This window comes from Delphinus delphis, chromosome 1, assembly GCF_949987515.2.
Source record: "Delphinus delphis chromosome 1, mDelDel1.2, whole genome shotgun sequence".
NCBI classification, from domain to species: domain Eukaryota; kingdom Metazoa; phylum Chordata; class Mammalia; order Artiodactyla; family Delphinidae; genus Delphinus; species Delphinus delphis.
This window is the reverse complement of record NC_082683.1, coordinates 80,908,140-80,926,870: the sequence shown is the minus strand read 5'-3', so window position 1 is coordinate 80,926,870 and position 18,731 is coordinate 80,908,140. Positions and strand designations below refer to the sequence as shown.

At 35.4% G+C, this 18,731-nt stretch overlaps 1 protein-coding gene across 7 annotated transcripts in view; it reads left to right on the top strand.

Annotated features, from left to right (window-relative positions):
- Window positions 1-18,731, top strand: part of EVI5 (ecotropic viral integration site 5) — a 206,246-nt gene that overhangs the window by 127,207 nt on the left and 60,308 nt on the right. For all 7 annotated transcript variants that reach the window (XM_060025628.1, XM_060025591.1, XM_060025620.1 and 4 more), the window contains 3 exons: window positions 2,739-2,879; window positions 4,050-4,208; window positions 11,993-12,139. In XM_060025628.1, coding sequence (XP_059881611.1) covers window positions 2,739-2,879; window positions 4,050-4,208; window positions 11,993-12,139 — 447 coding nt within the window. The remainder of the gene's footprint in view (window positions 1-2,738; window positions 2,880-4,049; window positions 4,209-11,992; window positions 12,140-18,731) is intronic.

Here is an 18,731-nt window from a genome sequence, read left to right as displayed (position 1 = left end):
AAATGAAAATTACCATTTTTATCCCTATAGTATATAAATACATCATGTTGCTTTTATCCAAATAAAAGGTAAATTTCAAAAAAAAATCCACTGTGAAATTTACATTCTGACTAAGCACAAAAGTACACAAATATTAGGTCTAATCAGAAATTTCAGCTGACAAGTGAACATTTTTACTTTGAAATATGTAGATCTGAGATATAGGAGTGAATATTTTGATTGAAACACATTGCAAATATACCTTGTTTTCATGTAAAAATAATTTTTTTAAAGAGAAAAAAGAAATTAACCATCATCTTCAAATATTATAATACCTTCATCTGCAAGAGGTGTAGAAATAGACCAATACATAAACATTTCAGCGAAAATTTCATCTGAGTGTAACTGTTACAGCTTTCCAAGCTGCAAAAAAACCACCTCCGAATATATAGGAAGATCTTAGCTGGAGGTGTACTTACAGAAGCTAACTTACCTTTTTTCAAAGTTATTAAAGAACAGATTAGTAGTGGAAATAGAAATGATTTTAGGTTTCTTACAACCCTCCGACTTGAGAGTCTCCGTTCCAGATCACAAACTCTGAATCTCTGTTTTCTCATTTATAAAATCATAGATGATTTGGGCTCTGTGTTGCGTTTGTTTCTTTGGCCCTTGGGTAGTATCTAGCCATTGAGTCAAAAACTCATAAATAATGGACATGAAAGATACCCTCAAATTGTTCTTAACTGTTAGAATAGGGTATAAGTACAATCAGTAGTGGAATAATTTTGCTAGAAATCTACTTGCTATTTTTATATGATTTTTGGAAAACTTATTCTCCTGTTTGCTGAGAAAAAAGCCGGCAAGAATGCTGTAAAAATTGCCTAATTAAGAGTATTCTGGGCTCCATGATTTAGGTAAGAATCTGGATCTTTTAGTTTTGAATATTTGGTAGAAAGAAATGTCCTTGGGTCCAATTTAAAAATAAATTTTTAAGTAGCTTTGTTGGTATTCATGTTATAGAGTAGAAAGGAAATTGGAAGGTTTCATGCTTCCTATGGTTAATTTCTTCATGCAAGATACTTTTTTTAATGCATATACAGTAAATTTCTGGTTTTCAATTGAGAAAATATTTCAAGTCCATCATAAAAATGTGTAGTTGGCAAGAATAACTTTATTCCATCATCTCTGTGGGCTAAAATCTTCATGAAATATTTCAGATAGAAAATTTCATAGACTCGGGACTTGATATTTCGACAGTACTTCAGTTTACCTAAGGAGCTTTTACTAGAGCCTAATTTAGGATTCTTTGGTCATTCCCCAGAGCAGTTTAATATGGCAACCCTATATCCTATGGTGGGTCTTTCAGCATGGTAGGAGATTAAATCTTGTACCCTTGAAGCAAATATTTAGGTCACCTTGGTGCTTATTTCTTGAATATTGATATAAATAGTGACTAAGGTACAGATGTTTTACACTCCCTTTTCAAAATGATATGCTGAGAAAATATAACAAAACAGATTTTGGACTATTCTCTTCCATAAATCTTTAAAACATAAATGATGTTCATGCTTTGTAGTCCTAATCAGAGGTTAGTATGTTCACTGCCATATTGAAAAACGTTTTTAATCCTGTTGCTCCATAATTAGTATTTTATTAAACAAAACAGAGTTAGACTTTCTGTGTCCTCAACATTAAGTACAGTTACCCTTATACCTTCCGGGTGGGAATGTAAAACGTGCAACTGCTTTGGAAAAGTTTGACAATTTCTTAAAAGTTAAATGTAGAATTACCATCTGATCCAGCATCTCTGTTCTTTCATATATACTCAGGAGAGTTAAAAACATATATCCACACAAAAACTTTTACATAAATGTTCATAGCAGTGTTATTCATGTAACCCCAAAGTGGAAACAACCCACATTTCCATCAACTGATGAACGTGTAAATAAAATGTGGTATATCTGTACCATGGAATATTATTTGGCAATAAAAAAAATGAAACTTGAAAACATGCTAAGTGAAAGAAGCTAGTCATAAAAGGCCATGTATTTTATGATTCCATTTATATGAAATATTCAGAATAGGCAAATTCATAGAGACATAGATTAGTGGTTGCCAGGGGCTGGGGGTAGGGGAAACGTAGAGTGACTGCTAATGGTATAGAGTTTCTTTTGGGGGTGATTAAAATGTTCTGAAATTAGTTCGTGATGTTGATTGCACAACCCTGTGAATACTCTTAAAACCACTGACTAGGGACTTCCCTGGTGGTGCAGTGGTTAAGAATCCACCTGCCAATGCAGGGGACATGGGTTTGAGCCCTGGTCCGGGAGGATCCCACATGCTGCAGAGCAACTAAGCCCGTGCATCACAATTACTGAGCCTGCGCGCCGCAACTACTGAAACCTGCATGCCTAGAGCCCATGCTCCGCAACAAGAGAAGCCACTGCAATGAGAAGCCTGTGCACCACAACGAAGAGTAGCCCCCACTTGCTGCAACTAGAGAAATCCCATGTGCAGCAATGAAGATCCAGCACAGCCAAAAATAAAATAATTAATTAAAAAAACAAAACAAAACCCACTGACTAGTGTTCATTAAAAGGGTAAGTTTTATGGTTTGTGAATTATATCTCAATAAAATTAAATACAATTACATATGGGAGAAAACAGCTCATTATTTTGTTGTATTTTATTGTTATATATGCTGTATTTTATTCTTAAAATTAAAAAAAAATCCCCAATTAAATTTTCTCTTGCTTTAGAGAAACAACTCGTTTCCTGATGAGAATAACATTGCAAGGCTTCAGGAGGAACTCATTGCTGTGAAACTGAGAGAGGCAGAAGCTATTACGGGTTTAAAAGAACTTAGACAACAAGTCAAAGATTTAGAGGAACACTGGCAGGTATATCAAAATATTTTGTGTGCTTTAAAAAAGAAAGGTAAAACCTGAATATCCATTTTGTGTGAATTTGAAGTAGTTAATGACCAACACTAGGATCTGAGTTTAAAGTGAGAAAGACCCTGTTTAATATACAAAACTGAGAGCATTTGTAAATTGAAAATACCTTTAGGCTTTTTCTCCCTTTCTGATTCTTATAAGTAAATAAAAGATAAAATAGAGATCAAGTCATTTTTATTGTGTTGTTATACCATTGTGATTTGTGTAATTTTTTCTAAAGAACTAAAAGAAAATACTTCTTTATATAGCACTTATTTCTTCTCCTGTTGATATTAAATTCATTGGTCAGTATGAAACATCAGAAGGGTGACATCAATATAAATTTGTTTATGAATTTGTAACTTCTTTTGAAAATGGTTTTCCCACAAAATAAAACATTCAGTTAGTTATATGCCCACAAATTGATTCACCCACAAATTTATTCACATATGAGGGAAACTATTGATAAGTAGCAAAAAAACAAAACAAAACAGAATCTATAAGAGAAGGGAGAGAGGGAAGAAAAAATAAACTACACATCATTTCAGAATAGTGATCTTGGTATGAATTTGGGATGGGGGATGCATCTAGCAAAGACTGAAGTCAGTCCTTTAAGTTGCCATGGCTTTTTTTTTTTTTTTAAGAAGTATCAGGTGGCATTAGAAATTAGAAACAAATGAAACAAAACTGTCCTTCACCACAGATACTTTGAGAACACTGCTCTCAACTTCTAATATTGTTTCCTTAATTCGTGAAAGGCCCAATTTTCCCCTTTTCTTGGGATTTCATTACAAAATAATGTAAAAATCTCTCAGAAAACAATTAGGGTGAAAAATGTATTCTTTACAATAATTAATCCACAGTATAAAAAAAATTGAACTATATCTGAGTTTATATCGCACGTCTGCCACTTACTGGCTGTGTGACCTTTCTGAAGTTACTCACAATTTCCATTTTCTCACCTCTATATTTAAAATAATAGTGTTTAACTTTTAAGATTTTTCTGGGGATTAAATAAAATGATTCATATAAAGTGCCTTATACAGTACTGGGCCTGAAATAAGTGCTTCGTTAAGTTGGCTCTTACTGTAATACTGGGAATATTTGTTGCGATATAATTTTTTTGTATCTCAGCGCCACTTAGCTCGTACTACTGGGAGATGGAAAGACCCACCTAAGAAAAATGCTGTGAATGAGTTACAAGATGAACTGATGACCATTCGACTTAGAGAAGCTGAAACACAGGCAGAAATAAGAGAAATAAAACAAAGGATGATGGAAATGGAAACACAGGTATAATGGGAAAGCCTAATAGCTTTAAAAAATACTGTTAGCCCATTAAAAGTTTATGCACAAATTGTATCATCCTTAGAACAGAGCCAAAAGGTGGACATATGAAACTGTCTAGACTGCAGTTTTCTAGCCCAGATAAAAAGGGCTAAAAGTGTATTCCTTGACAGCAGAGATTTAATATCTTCTTTGACTCTTTCAACAAAGTTTAAACAAGTCATAAAACTCTATATGACTTTGTTTCATTGTTGTACAACCTGAAAGGGAATACTCATGTTGAGCAAAATTTCTTAACCTCAACAATATTAACAGTCAGGACCAGTTAATTCTTTATTGTGAGACTGGCCTGTGCATTGTAGTATGTTTAGCAGCATCCCTGGCCTCTCTACCTACTACCATATCCCTCTACCCTCTACTCAGCACCACGCCCCTGCCACATTGTGATGGCCGAAAGCATCTCCACACATTGCCAAATGTCCCCTGGGGGGCAAAATTGCCCCTGGTTGAAAACCACTGATGTAGAATATAATGTGAATGATGCTTCCTGAAGTTGTGTAATGTGGTGACTCTGAGCAGTCAATTCCGAAATTACACTTCTTTCTTCTCAAGTCCCATTTTCTCTAATAAATCTTATCTCAAATATGCTTGACTTAAGATCTGCAAAGTCCTTTTTATGTAACCCATTTACGTTATAAAAGTACCTTTGGTACATTTGGTTTTTATGTGGTACATCTGTGTGGACTATATATTCTTTATTCTCTGTAATGTTATTCAGTTTTCAAAATACTTATTCAGTCAGTAGGGGGCATAGTTAACTCATATATCATTCTGTATACTTACTGCAAAATGATTGTCCCAAACAGACTCATATATAGAGAGAACAAACTGATGTTCATCAGAGGGGTGAAGGATTGGGGTTGGTAGAAATAGGTAAAGGGGATTAAAAGGTACAAACTTCCAATTATAAAATAGTTGTCATGGGGATATAGTATACAGCATAGGGAATATTGTCAATAATATTGCAATAACTTTGGACAGTGATGTTATCAGACTTACTGTGGTGATCAATTTGCAATATATATAAATGCCATACAATATGGCATTTATATGTCACTACGTTGTATACCTGTAACTAATATGTCAAGTATGCCTTAATAAAAAAATTAAAAATACATAGAAGATATTTAAAAAAATGATTATCCCAACTTGAACATGGTAATGTGGATATGTAAATCCTTTAGATTAAATGTATCTTGTTCTACATTGTTCAAAGTTATTTTCTTGTATTGTTCATTGTAATTAAAAATAACAGTAAGATTATGAAAAGTAGAAATCCAGCTTTGTGATGGTAAGTTTTATTTTTATAATCAGATTTTATCCCAGTATAGATATTAAAGATGCAAACACAACTTTTAAGCCAGTGTTCAGGATTTATTTCAGAGTGACTGTAGGTGAATGGATCAAACTCAGCAAATGTGGTTTTGGGAACTTGTGACTACAAAGCAGTATGCAGCCATCAAAGATCTTACACTTGAAAAAAAAAAGATCTTACACTTGAGAAATCAGGCAAGCACAAACTGTATTTAATATAATTCACTATGTGAGATAATCAAGGTTAACTAAGTTTACTGTGGTAATCATTTCGCAATATATGTAAGTCAAGTTATTATGCTGTACACCTTAGACTTATACATGCTATATGTTAATTACATCTCAGTAAAACTGGAAGCAATATATAATTCAGAAATTTGTAAGTAGAGAGTTAGATAGAAATTGCTATGGAGAATAGGACAGGACAGTTAATTGCAACTTGGTGATTTGGAGAAAGGCTTCCTAAGGAATTTGTATTTTGCACTGTGCCTGACTAATGATCGTGGCTCCTAAATGTCAGTGCATGTACTGGTGATGATCCATGAAGTTTTCTCATTGCAAAGTGAGGAAAATAAAAACAGATAGTGTCTTGTGATGTTAATGCTGTATTAGTCATCTAAAGAATATTACATCAAACACCTATGTATCCAGCATCCAGATTAAGAGATAGGTCCTTGTTGATACATGTAGCTCCAGTTCTTTCATTTTAATGACTTTTAGAAAAGTCCACCTGATAAGTATACCTTGGTTTATGGAACCACTTTCCTTTTCGTACCGATTTTTGCTATTACAAACAGGGCTGCTATGAGCATTCTTGCATGTTTTCTTGTGTATATCTCTAAGAGTTTCTTTAGTACAGGGGTTCTTATCTTTTTTGTGTGCCATGAACCCCTTTGGCAGTCTGAAACCTATGGACCCCATCTCAAAATGTTTTTTAATGCATAAACTACATAGGATTTCAAAGAAAACCAGTTATATTGAGGTACAGTTATCAAAATGCTGAAGAACAAGTTTGTAATAAGGAATGCAGACAGAGACATACACAACATATTCCCATTGCAGGAATCAGGTTTTCCATAATTTAGATTTTTTTGTACCTAAATTAAATTGTGCTATAATTTTCCTTTTGGGGGAGCCTTTTATCTGGTTTTGGCACCAAGGTAAGCTGGGGGTATGAATTGGGTTGTATTTAACTTTTTCTGTTCTCAGAAGTTTTATGTAAGATTGAAATTACCCATTACTTGAATATTTGCTGGAATTCATTCCTCTTTTTTTTGGGCCAGGTGGTATGTGGGATCTTAGTTTCTCGACCAGGGATTGAACCCGTGCCCCCTGCAGTGGAAGCACGAGATCACTGGACCACCAGGGAAGTCCCTGGAATTCATTCCTTTAAACAGTCTTGTTTTTTGTTTTGTTTTGTGGGTGTAATAATTATTGATCCTAGTTGTTGAAGGGTTATAGATCTTTTCAGGTTTTCTGTTTCTTCTTGAGTCTGGTGCTGTAAGATGTGCTAAACTTCTTCAAGACTTTTTAAGAAAAGAAAGAAGGCACAAATAAACACTATTAGGAATGAGAAAAAGGGACATAAATATAGATCCAGTGAAAATATTTTTTAAAAACATATTCTGAACAAGTTTAAGTGATACATTTGAAATTTGAGTATTTAGATGAAATGGGCAGTTTCCTAGGGAAATATAATTTGACTTGATGTGATTTTTGCTTTGGTTTTTTCTTGAGCTTCTGGGACCTGTGAATTTGTGACTGCCATGAAATTTGGAAATTTCTGGGTCATTATTTCGTCACATATTTCTTCTCCCACACTCTCTTCTTCAGGGATTCCATTTACACTTATGTTAGGTTGTTTGATGTTGTCCAGCAACTCTTGGATGCTCTCCTCTTTTCCCTCCCATTATTTTTTCTCTTTGTATTTCAGTTTCTATTGACTGACATATTTCTCTTGATTTATCACTAAGTTCACTGATTCTTTCCTCCAATTTGTGAGTTGTCTGATGAGCTGTTTAAGGTATTCTTTACACCTGTTAACTGTGTTTTTTACTTCTAGTATTTCTGTTTAATTCTTATAGTTTTCATTTCTTTGCTGATATTACCTATCCGATGTTGCATATTTTTCACCTTTCCCATAGAGCCCTTATTTTAAATTCCCTGTCAGATAATTTCAATATCTGTGTCATATATGAGGCTGGTTCTGTTGATTGCTTTGTCTCTTGGAAGTGTTTTGTTTTTTACCTTTTCCTATGCTGTGTAATTTTTTGTTGAAAACTAGATGTGTATCTTGTGTAGAGCAGTAGACTAAGGTAAATAGTTTCTTGCCTGGAAATGGGTACATCTTTCCTTCTACTAGGTCTTTAATGTGGGGGATTTGAGTTAATATAGTCAGGGGTTGGGCTGGTTTGAGGTTTGTTGTTTCTGTGGTTACCCTCATTGCACCACGGGCTTCAAATTCCTCTAGCAATATCTTATTTTTAGATCAGGGGTTGGTTTGCCAAAGGGTTTTCTTAATATCTTTAGGTCTTCCCTTCGTACAGTACTTCAGGGGGTCAGTCCCCAGCAGTATTCCACTGTTACTTGTTACAGGAAATTGGAAGGTCAGAGAACACTTCTGCCCTATTGTTCTGATAAAGCCTCAGTCTTAGGCTGCATCATGTCCCTGGATCTGGGGTGTTTGGTCTCATTAGTGCTCCTGTCCTACCCACAAGCTATAGTCCTGCCCCTTCCCCAGATGCACTGATATTCCCCGTGCCCCAGAGACAACAATATTTGTTGTCCTGCTCCAAGCAGATTAAACCTTTTGTTCTGTAGAGGAGATAAGCAAGAATTAGTGCCCCTGACATATCAGCTGTTTCCCCCCTCCCTGCGGCCTGTACCATGGAGATCTCTTTCTCAGGACTCCCACCAATCTTTTTCGTGTGTACCTATTGGGGTCCATGAGGGAAAAGTGTATAAGAGTTTATGCACTCTGTTCTCCCCACGGGCTCCACGCTCTCTAGCCAGCCCACACTTGAGCTCCACCAATTCAATGTTTATTCTAGCTGAATTATTCTTAACAGCTTCTAGCAGCATCTGCCCTGTCTCTTAGATTTTGAGCTAGTTGGTTGTCCTGTGACCTCACCTCTCTGGGTTCAACATTAGTCATGAACTTAGAGTTTGGCTGGCTTTTTTTTTTTTTAATTGAAAAGGTGGAAGCAATGTTCTTTCTGATTCTCTATATCCCCAATCAGAAATCAAGTCTTTTTTTTTTTAATTTTATTTATTTATTTATGGCTGTGTTGGGTCTTCATTTCTGTGCGAGGGCTCTCTCTAGTTGCGGCGAGCGGGAGCCACTCTTCATCGCGGTGGGCGGGCCTCTCACTGTCGCGGCCTCTCTTGTTGTGGAGCGCAAGCTCCAGACGCGCAGGCTCAGTCCTTGTGGCTCACGGGCCTAGTTGCTCCGCGGCATGTGGGATCTTCCCAGACCAGGGCTCGAACCCATGTCCCCTGCATTGGCAGGCAGATTCTCAACCACTACGCCACCAGGGAAGCCCAAAAAGTCTTTATTATGATGTATTTGAAATTATTTTATTTTGTATTCTGTTTCTTCTTTCTTTCTATGTGTTTTCTTCCTTTCTTGCTTTTTATTGGATTTAGTGTTTCCTTTCTCCTTCTATTAGTTTGACTTTTATAATTCCTTTTCTTTTCTATTAGTGTTTATTACCTAAAGGAAAGAAAAAAGGAAGAAAATGCTTGCCTGACTGAACAAAGTCTAAAGTTAGTAATTATCTCTGTCATTCTTCCAAACTATATAAGGGCCTTAGAATAACTCCATGTGTTCTTCTTACATCTTACGATTATTGTACATTTTTTTATATCTCCAAATTCCTAGGCATTATTATTGTTTTATGGAGTCAGTACTCCTGTGGATTTGTCTACCTGCATGCCAATTTTTTGCTCTCTTCTTTCTTTTATCAAACAGTTTCTTTCCAGTTTTGATCATGAGTTGTAAACTCTCTCACTTTCTTAAAATAAATGTACTTTTCTCTCACTCTTGTATGTTGTTAGCTGAGTATACTTTTATAGGATGAATTTTTTTTAAGCACTACCAATTTCTCCTGTTGAGATGTCTGCTGGATATTTCACTTTCCACCTTCACAGATACTCAGTTTTCCCCTTGATTTGCCTCTTCATTTCTTTAGCATTTTTTAAGTTTTGTTATAATGTATTTTGATGAGGCTTTATTTATGTTGATATTTATCCTGTTTGGGACTAGTTGTGCTTCCTGAGCTGTAGATTCATATGTAGTTGTTGTTGTTGTTGTAAAAGATTCCCAACTATTACCATCTTCTTAGGCCATCGTGTCTCACTTTTTTTTCTGCAACGCCTGTTAGGTATATTTTATCCTGAAACACCTAATAGGTGTATTTTATACCCCCTTATTCTCTTTTCTGTGTCTCAACATAATTGAATTTTTAACAGCAGTGTCTGTTAATTTTAAAAATTATATTTGGTTATTTTTCAAATTTGCTGAATGCTTTTCTGACAGCGACCTGTTCTTTGTTTATGTTTTTGCTTCCTCTTTTTATGTCTATGTCTAATAATTTTAAACATAAACTATTTTGTATAAAGCCCTTATGTGATTATTTTACTATCTAGAGTTCTTAAAAATCTATTCTTGCTATTTATTTATTTTTTTGTCTACCATTTCTCACTCATAGTCAATTCTTAGATTTTGTTTATGTGTGAGTGTTTTGTTTTGTAATTTTGGATCGTGGAATGGTATTCAGGGGTGTAGGGAGGAGTTTTGTCTGTGGGAATTCTTTGCAGCTTGTGTTGAAGTTGTGTCCCTCTGTAGTATAGTTGTTTGTCTTAATGGTAGGAGGTAAGACAGTAAAAAGAGGTTGTAGAACATTTTGAATACAGTACTAAGAAGTTCACTCTTAATTTTGTAGACAGACAGTGTTCATTGATTGAAAGTGAGAAAGAAGGGGGTGACATAGAGGATGGTCTTAGGAAGGAGGCATTTCTTCTGTGAGTCAGGAAGATGAGTGGTGAAGATGAAGAAACCTGGAAGTGGTAGAAAGTTTTAGAGCTTAAATCTATTGGATGATCCAGATTTTAAAATTAAAACTGGAGGCAGGATCATCTTCATAGAGTGAGATAGAATAGGTTTAATAATAGTAACAACTGAGTATTTATTAAATGTCTTAAATTTCAGGCATTAGGTGAGAACTCCTTCCATAAACTTTTCTCACATACTTCTCAAAACACAGCCTTAAAAGAAAAGCAGTAATATCTATGGTTCTATCAGTGTACTATAATTTGATGGCATTAGTTAACTTGACCAAGGTTGAAGAACGGTTAAATGAAGAGCCTAATTTTGCCTGTCTTTGGTTATGAAAATCCATACTGTTTCTTTCAGGCCTCTAATAGAATAATTTAGCTTTGAGAGAATTCAAGCTGGGTCAAGCCTGAATGTGAAAACTGCCTCGTGTCAGTAAATTCAAGATCTATAACAAGATCCTATTGTACAGCACAGGGAACTATATTCAATATGCTGTAATAAACCGTAATAGAAAAGAATATGAAAAAGAATACATATGTAAAAAACTGAGTCACTTTGCTGTACACCAGAAACTAAAACTACATTGTAAATCAACTATATACTTCAATAAAAATAAATAAAAGATCTATTTTTTTTATCATGTCCTATAGTTATACACTAAGCAGCTAGCATGTATTGAGTTCTTACTATATATTAAGCTCTGTTAACATGTATTATTATCTTGTTTAATTCTAAAGATAACCAAATGAGAAATAGATAGTATTTTTATATACATTTTTCAAATGAGGAAATAGAAACTAGATATTAACTAGTTTGCTTACTCACCAAATAGCAAGCCAGAATTCAAAACCAGTCCATCCTCCGTAAAAACAGACTGTGCTATATATATTTTAGGAATGTAGAAGTTCATGTGATATATTTTGTGACATCAAAAAGTTTACAGTCCAGTAAGTGGTGATGATACCTTTTGATTAGTCTGTGTTTTCTTTTGGGAACTGGAAAAGGGAGTTAAATTCATCATATCACATCTATTTTATACCATATTGCCTATTTCAGAAATTAATACCTATAAGTTCTATGTAAACATCTTTATAGTTTATAGATATTTATTGTATAAATGGTAAATGGACCTCTAATGAGAATTTCTAATATGAACCTTATGCATCCTTTTGGATGATTTGATTCTTAAAGCAGTTTTATAATTTTTTTAATGTATTTAACTATTTGTTGAATAAAATAGGCCTATAACTAATAATAATATTAAGAATATTGTTGAGGCATAATATGCGTAGGTAGAAATTTATAAGTTTCTTCAGGCCTTTTATCTATACTCTTGAGTTTTTATATTTTTAATTATTAGAACCAGATCAATAGTAATCATCTTCGAAGAGCAGAACAAGAGGTGATCAATCTACAGGAGAAGGTGCAGTATCTTTCTGCACAGAACAAAGGACTACTTACCCAATTAAGTGAAGCAAAGCGCAAACAAGCAGAGATTGAATGCAAGGTAAATATATCATTTAGCAAGTTTATGTTTTTGTCAATATAATAATACCTTTTTTGTTTTTGTCTCATCATTGAGTACATTATCATAAAACCAAAAAAAAGCTAGTCTTATTTCCTACTTTTCCTGAAGTTACTTTGGCAGTTGCTTTCAGGCCAGGTTAGCTCATCTTGCTCTGGGTGGATTTCAGTCAGGAAACTTCATTTTCAACCACTTGGTTAAATGCCAGTGCAGGAAATTAAGTTAACCAAGTGGTTGAAGATTGGTATCTCTTTTCACCCATAGCCCTTTAAAACCGAAGCTTTTAATGTCTCAACCAAAAAGATAGGTAATTTAGAAAGGTTGGGGCAACTCTGCTTTCATTGGTACCTTATTGGCAGGCTGTCAATATTGATATATGTTTTCTGGCTAGAGAGCAAAAGAGGTGTGCGTGTACCAGTGGGTTGGGAAAATTGTGTACATTTCACATTGCTATTTTAATCAGTTTTTAAATTTTTTGTGAGGTGTTTAGATTCGTAAAACGTGGAAAAGTTTTTGAATGCAAGTACGTTTTTTCCTTAAATAAATTTACAATATACTAATGGTGAGAGAGAAGAGGAGGTTGGGAAATGGGGTGGAAGGAGAGGGACTGTGTGTGTGTGTGTGTGTGTGTGTGTGTGTGTGTGTGTGTGTGTGTGAAGTAACTAAAGAGAAGACTGTGGTGTGAACATTAGAATGGATTACTGAGGACAAGTAATGGGATTTTAAAAATAAACTAGACATCCATCTTTCCATGGTGAGATAGTAGGAATGATGCCCTTTAAAGATTCCAGCCTTATTATTCTATGATAAGAAATAAGACTTTCAATGGCACATATAAAGCTGTAATTCCATCAACTTGTTCTGGTGTCATTAAAAACCAAGAGTGAAGCTTGAGTGGTTTATCAGTGTCACTGAAATCCAGAGATGAAATTACATCCTAATAAATATGCATGGCTCTTACAATTTACACTGACAGAAATCTGTAGGCAGTACTGAAGTTTGTACTGACATAAGAGTAGTCCCTCTTGAAGGATGTGACTAGGCTTTTATTTTTGGCCTCATCATGCAGCTTGTGGGATCTTAGTTCCTGGACCAGGGATTGAACCTGGGCCACAGCAGTGAAAGCGCCAAGTCCTAACCACTGGACTGCCAGGGAATTCCCTAGACTAATTTAAAAATAAAATGATGTGACATGAGGTTACATCAATTTGATTTATCATACTAATATCTGTTTGAGTTTTTTGGTGCTATAGTGTCTGTGCTGACTTACTTTTAATAAAGAATTAAATTTAGCCTTTTTTATTATTGGTATAAGTTTTCCTTTAAACATGTTGTTAACACTGTTACTGGATTTAATATTGCTCCTCAAATGCCTTAGCACCTTTTAATCAAAGTACAGTATTCTTTGGAAATAAATATTTGGGGAGTTTGCTGATGAAAATAATTGTTTTCTTTGAATTTATCTAACTAATGGGCTCAGATTCAGAATTTTCAGAACCGATATGAGATTTTATTTAGTTTTAACTTTTCATTAGTACCTTTGTAAAGTATGTTACAGATACTGACTCTGAGATCTCCCCCATGTTTAAGGTGTATATTGATTTATTCAATCTTTTTAATGCCATTTGCAGATTTCAAGAATGATCAGTGATAATTGTCACCCTAGCATCTAGTACATTCTGGTTAAGTGTACGTATTTTATTTTGTCATGTTGGAACAATTCAGCAACAAACCTAACTTTTTCAAGGGAACTAGTCCTTCAGTTATATAAATCTGATTCATTTTCATTTAGTTTTATATGATTATGGCTTATGATTTGCTGATAAGTAATTATTAAAGCTCATGTTATTTTCATTGATGTAAAGTATGTCAGGATACTGTTTTTAATATTAGTGTTATTTTCCCTCTATAACTGAATTTAAATGTTCCCACTTAAAGATGAAACAGTACAAGTCTAAGACCCCTAATACGAATTTCCAAAACACTGAAACTTAAACATTTTCATAAATTTCACACAAATCCATTTGGAAGCAAAACCAGATTTGAATTAATTTACAGCCATTTATAATTTTTATTTATCCCACTTGGTGTGGGTATTTGTACTTCACTGCTTCATTGTGTTAAGCATTGAGTATACTCTTTCATTATGGATGCTGCCTCAGATCCCACTGGAGAGTACTAATGTTTGGTTTATGCACCTTACTACTCTTAGAAAGTCTAAAACATCTGAAATTCCGTAACACACCTGGCCCTCAGGATTTCAGTAATAAGATTGTAGGATTCCTACATAAATCTAAATTTGAAGACTATAGAAAGATTTTCTATTCTCTATGCATATACAAACATAAAATTGTGTAATAAATAATGTTAAGAGGAAAGCTGAGTGAAGTATTATACTATGATTATAATACTGTGCATATATGGAATAATCATAGGAAGAAAAAAAGAAGAAATAAACCTCTTATATTTCATATACATTTTATTTGCTTATTTATTTTTTAAATATTTATTTATTTGGCTGCATTGGGTCTTTGTTGCGGCACACGGGGTCTTTGTTGCCGCATGCGGGATCTTCCCTGCGGCATGCGGGCTCTTTGGTTGCAGCATGTGGGATCTAGTTCTCTGACCAGGGTTCGAACCTGGGCCCCCTGCATTGGGAGCACAGAGTCTTAGCCACTGGACCACCAGGGAAGTCCCTCATATAAATTTTAGTAGCTTAATACTTACACATTTTTTCATAATGTTTTGATATTTTTAAACTAAAATATAAATGAAAGCATTCCCCTTTTAGTCTCTTCCTGACCCTACCAGATACCCTTTTACTTTTTTCCCAGGTAACTGCTTTTATTATTTTCTGGTAAGTTCTTTTAGAGTTTCTTTTAGGCAGATACTAACAATTTAAAATGTATACTTTTAGAAATATACACTTTTATACAATTAAAAGTGTATACTTCTTCTCCTCACTTTCTTATGTGAAAGTTAGCAGACAGTAATATATTCTACTTTTTGCGCTTTTTTTGGTGGTATGTTTTGTAGAGCTTTCAATTATCAGTGCTTAAAGAATCTCCTCATTAGTTACTAAGGTACATTGTTTTCCATTGCATGCATATACTATAGTATACTTAACTAGGTCCTTATTGATGAGCACATGGGTTGTTCCCAGTGTTTTGCTACTACAAGCAGTGTATAGTGAATAACTTTGTACATACATAATTTCAGATGTATAGAAGTATATCTACACATTCCTGTAGGATAAATCGCTGTAAATTTGATTGTTTTGTCAATTGTACTTTCATAGATTTTGTCAAATTACCCCACTTAGGGTTGTACCATTTTGTACTTTGACCTGCAGGGCATGATAGTACCAGTTTCTTCATCATGTTACTTGCAAATTGTGTAACCAAATCTTTTCATTTTAAATAGATATAATTTATATGTTCTAAGACAGTGATTTTCAAATAGGGATAGGAAGAGGTGAGATTATGAGACTTTAAAGAATGATGGCATCTATCAGTACTTAACATATTTGTCAAATATTTGGGTGTCTTCTATTTGTCGGTTTTTCTTGTAGGCATTGGGGATACTGTAATGGAGAAAGTGGGCATAATGTTTCGTGAGACAATAAGTAAAAAATAGGAAAGATCATTAGTAATGATGTACTATAGAGTGGGAGGTTAGGGGAAGTGGCAATTAAGATTGAATGCCAGGAGATGGTAGCAGAACTGGGACCTGAAGAATAAGAAAGAAGCAGCCATATGAAGAGTTGGAGGAAGATCTTTGCATGAAAAGGGTCAGAGTTCAAGACCCAAAAGCAGGAAAGAACTTGGTTGCTGAGTCTCATGTATAATGCAGAGCTGAATGAGATAAAGTCAGGGAGGTAAGCTAGGACTCCACTTCTTACTGTGTAGATTTTTATAGGCCTTGGTAACAAGTTTGAGTTTTACTCTTAAATGCTGTGGGAGGCCACTAAAAGGTCTTAAGCAGGAAAGAAACATGATATATTTTTTGATTTGCTATATTTGCTTCAGTTTTTTTACTTTTAATTTTGAAGTAATTTTATGTTTACAGTGAAGTGGCAAAGATAGTACAGAGTTCCCATATACCCTTTAATCAGCCCCTCCTAATTTTAACATATTACATAACCATGATGCATTTATCAGTACTAAGAAATGCACATTGGTATAATGTTATTACTAAATTACAGACTTTATTTAGATTTCCCCATCGTGTCTCATTCTTCTTTGAGCTGCAACAGTTTCTCAGTGTTTTCTTATCTCTCATTACTTTTACTATTGAAGAATACTTGTGAGGTATTTTGTAGAAATCTTTCAGTTTGGGATTGTCATATGTTTTCTCATGCTTTGACCAAGGTTATGTATTTTAGGAAAGTATACAGAGATGAAGTGTCTTTCCCAGTGCATCATATCAGGGACATACTGTCTTGATATATCTTACATCTAGTGGTGTTGACTTTGGTCATTTGATTAAGTTGGTTATCTGCCAGCTTTCTCTACTACAAAGCTTTTTCCCCCTCGTATTCTGTCCTTACAAACAAGTTACTGAGCCTAGACAATGGTCTGAGTGGGGGAAAGGTCATTGAGCCACAATTCCTGAAGGAAAGAGTATCAAAGGACTTGTGGGCATGTGTTAAGACCACCAGAGTAGGACAATAATTAATAAGTATTTGGAGGAACTATTTTGAGTTTATGCAAATATCCTTAAGGTTTCAGCAACTAATTCTATTTCATTTTATTTATTTATTTATGGCTGCGTTGGGTCTTTGTTGCTGCATGAGGGCTTTCTGTAGTTGTGGCGAGCAGGGGCTACTCTTCGTTGCGGTGTATGGGCTTCTCATTGCGGTGGCTTCTCTTGTTATGGAGCATGGGCTCTAGGCATGTGGGCTTCAGTAGTTGTGGCACACAGGCTCAGTAGTTGTGGCACACGGGGTTAGTTGCTCCACGGCATGTGGGATCTTCCCGGATCAGGGATCTAACCTGTGTCCCTGGCATTGGCAGGTGGATTCTTAACCACTGCGCCACCAGGGAAGTCCCTCAGCAACTAATTTTAGCATTTATTAGGGGATAATGCTTGTAGTGATTAATATAATTTTTTTGTTGTTTTTAGCTTTTTAAATTTTTATTTTATTTTTGGCTGTGTTGGGTCTTCGTTTCTGCGCGAGGGCTTTCTCTAGTTGCGGCGAGTGGGGGCCACTCTTCATCACAGTGCGCGGGCCTCTCACTGTGCGGCCTCTCTCGTTGCGGAGCACAAGCTCCGATGCGCAGACTCAGTAGTTGTGGCTCATGGGCTTAGTTCCTCCGCGGCATGTGGGATCTTCCCAGACCAGGGCCCGAACCCGTGTCCCTGCATTGGCAGGCAGATTCTCAACCACTGTGCCACCAGGGAAGCCCTGTAATTATTTTTTAAAAGAACACACGTGCCACTGTGTGTGGAGATGGATTTGAGGCGGGGTTGGAGAGGGATTTGATATGAGATCATCAGGTAATAGTATTGAATACAAGACAGAGTTGCTAGCCTGGGCTCAGGTGTTGGCAGTGGTACTAAAGCAGAGTAGATCAGTTCAGTATTTTTGTAGAGACTTGGTGATTGGATTGGAGAGGGGGAAGATTGGGAGAAAACTGCTGCCCAAATTTTTGTTTTTTTACTTGATGGATATAATATTTTTATACAATGTTAAAATTTGTAGAGTATAAATGTATTAGTTATCTATTGCTATTTAACAAATTACCTCTAAAACTTAGTGGCTTAAAATAGCAGTAACCACTAATATCCCAGGGTTTCTGTGGATCAGAAATTCAGGAGCAGTTTAATCAAGTGGTTCTGACTGAGAGTCTCATGAGGCTACAGTCATCTAAAGGCTTCGCTAAAGCTAAAGGATGAGGTTTTTTAGGTGTCCCACTCACATGGTTGCAAGGTAGTGCTGGCTGTTGGAGAGAGATCACTGTCCTCAAGGGGCTTTCTCTTAGCAAAGGATATAGACAAACACACCATTACAATGCAGTATGAGTAGTGCTATGATTGAGGAGGTATATAGAATACTATAATGGGCATTTAGTGTTACGGTTATGGTTCAAGCAAAGCTAACTAAGGAATGATTAAGCTGAGACCTTAAGGATATGTAGGAAGTAGTCAAGGAAAGGCAGCAGAGTTCACTAGACAAAGGGAATAGCACATGTGAAGAGCAAAAGTGAAAAGGAACAATAGGTTTTTGCTTGAACTGAGGAAGTTCATTCTAGTTGGAGGGAAGTGTGTGGTGAGGAATACTGGTGAGATATAAAGCTAGAGCAGTAAATAGGGAGCCAAATCATATAGAATCTTGGACACCAGTAAAAGAACCTGTTATCTCAAGATCTGTGGAGTACCATTAAAGTGTTTAAAGTTAGAGAGTGACAGAAAGAGATTTGAACTTTATTAAACATAGACACAGAGGTGTGCTGGAGCTGGCTAGTAAAGGCTTGCAAGAACCGATTGTTACAAGATGTTATGGAAAAACCTGAACGAACTTTTTGGCCACCCCAATAAATTTTCAGGAATTTTGTGGCACATTTGTTAAACA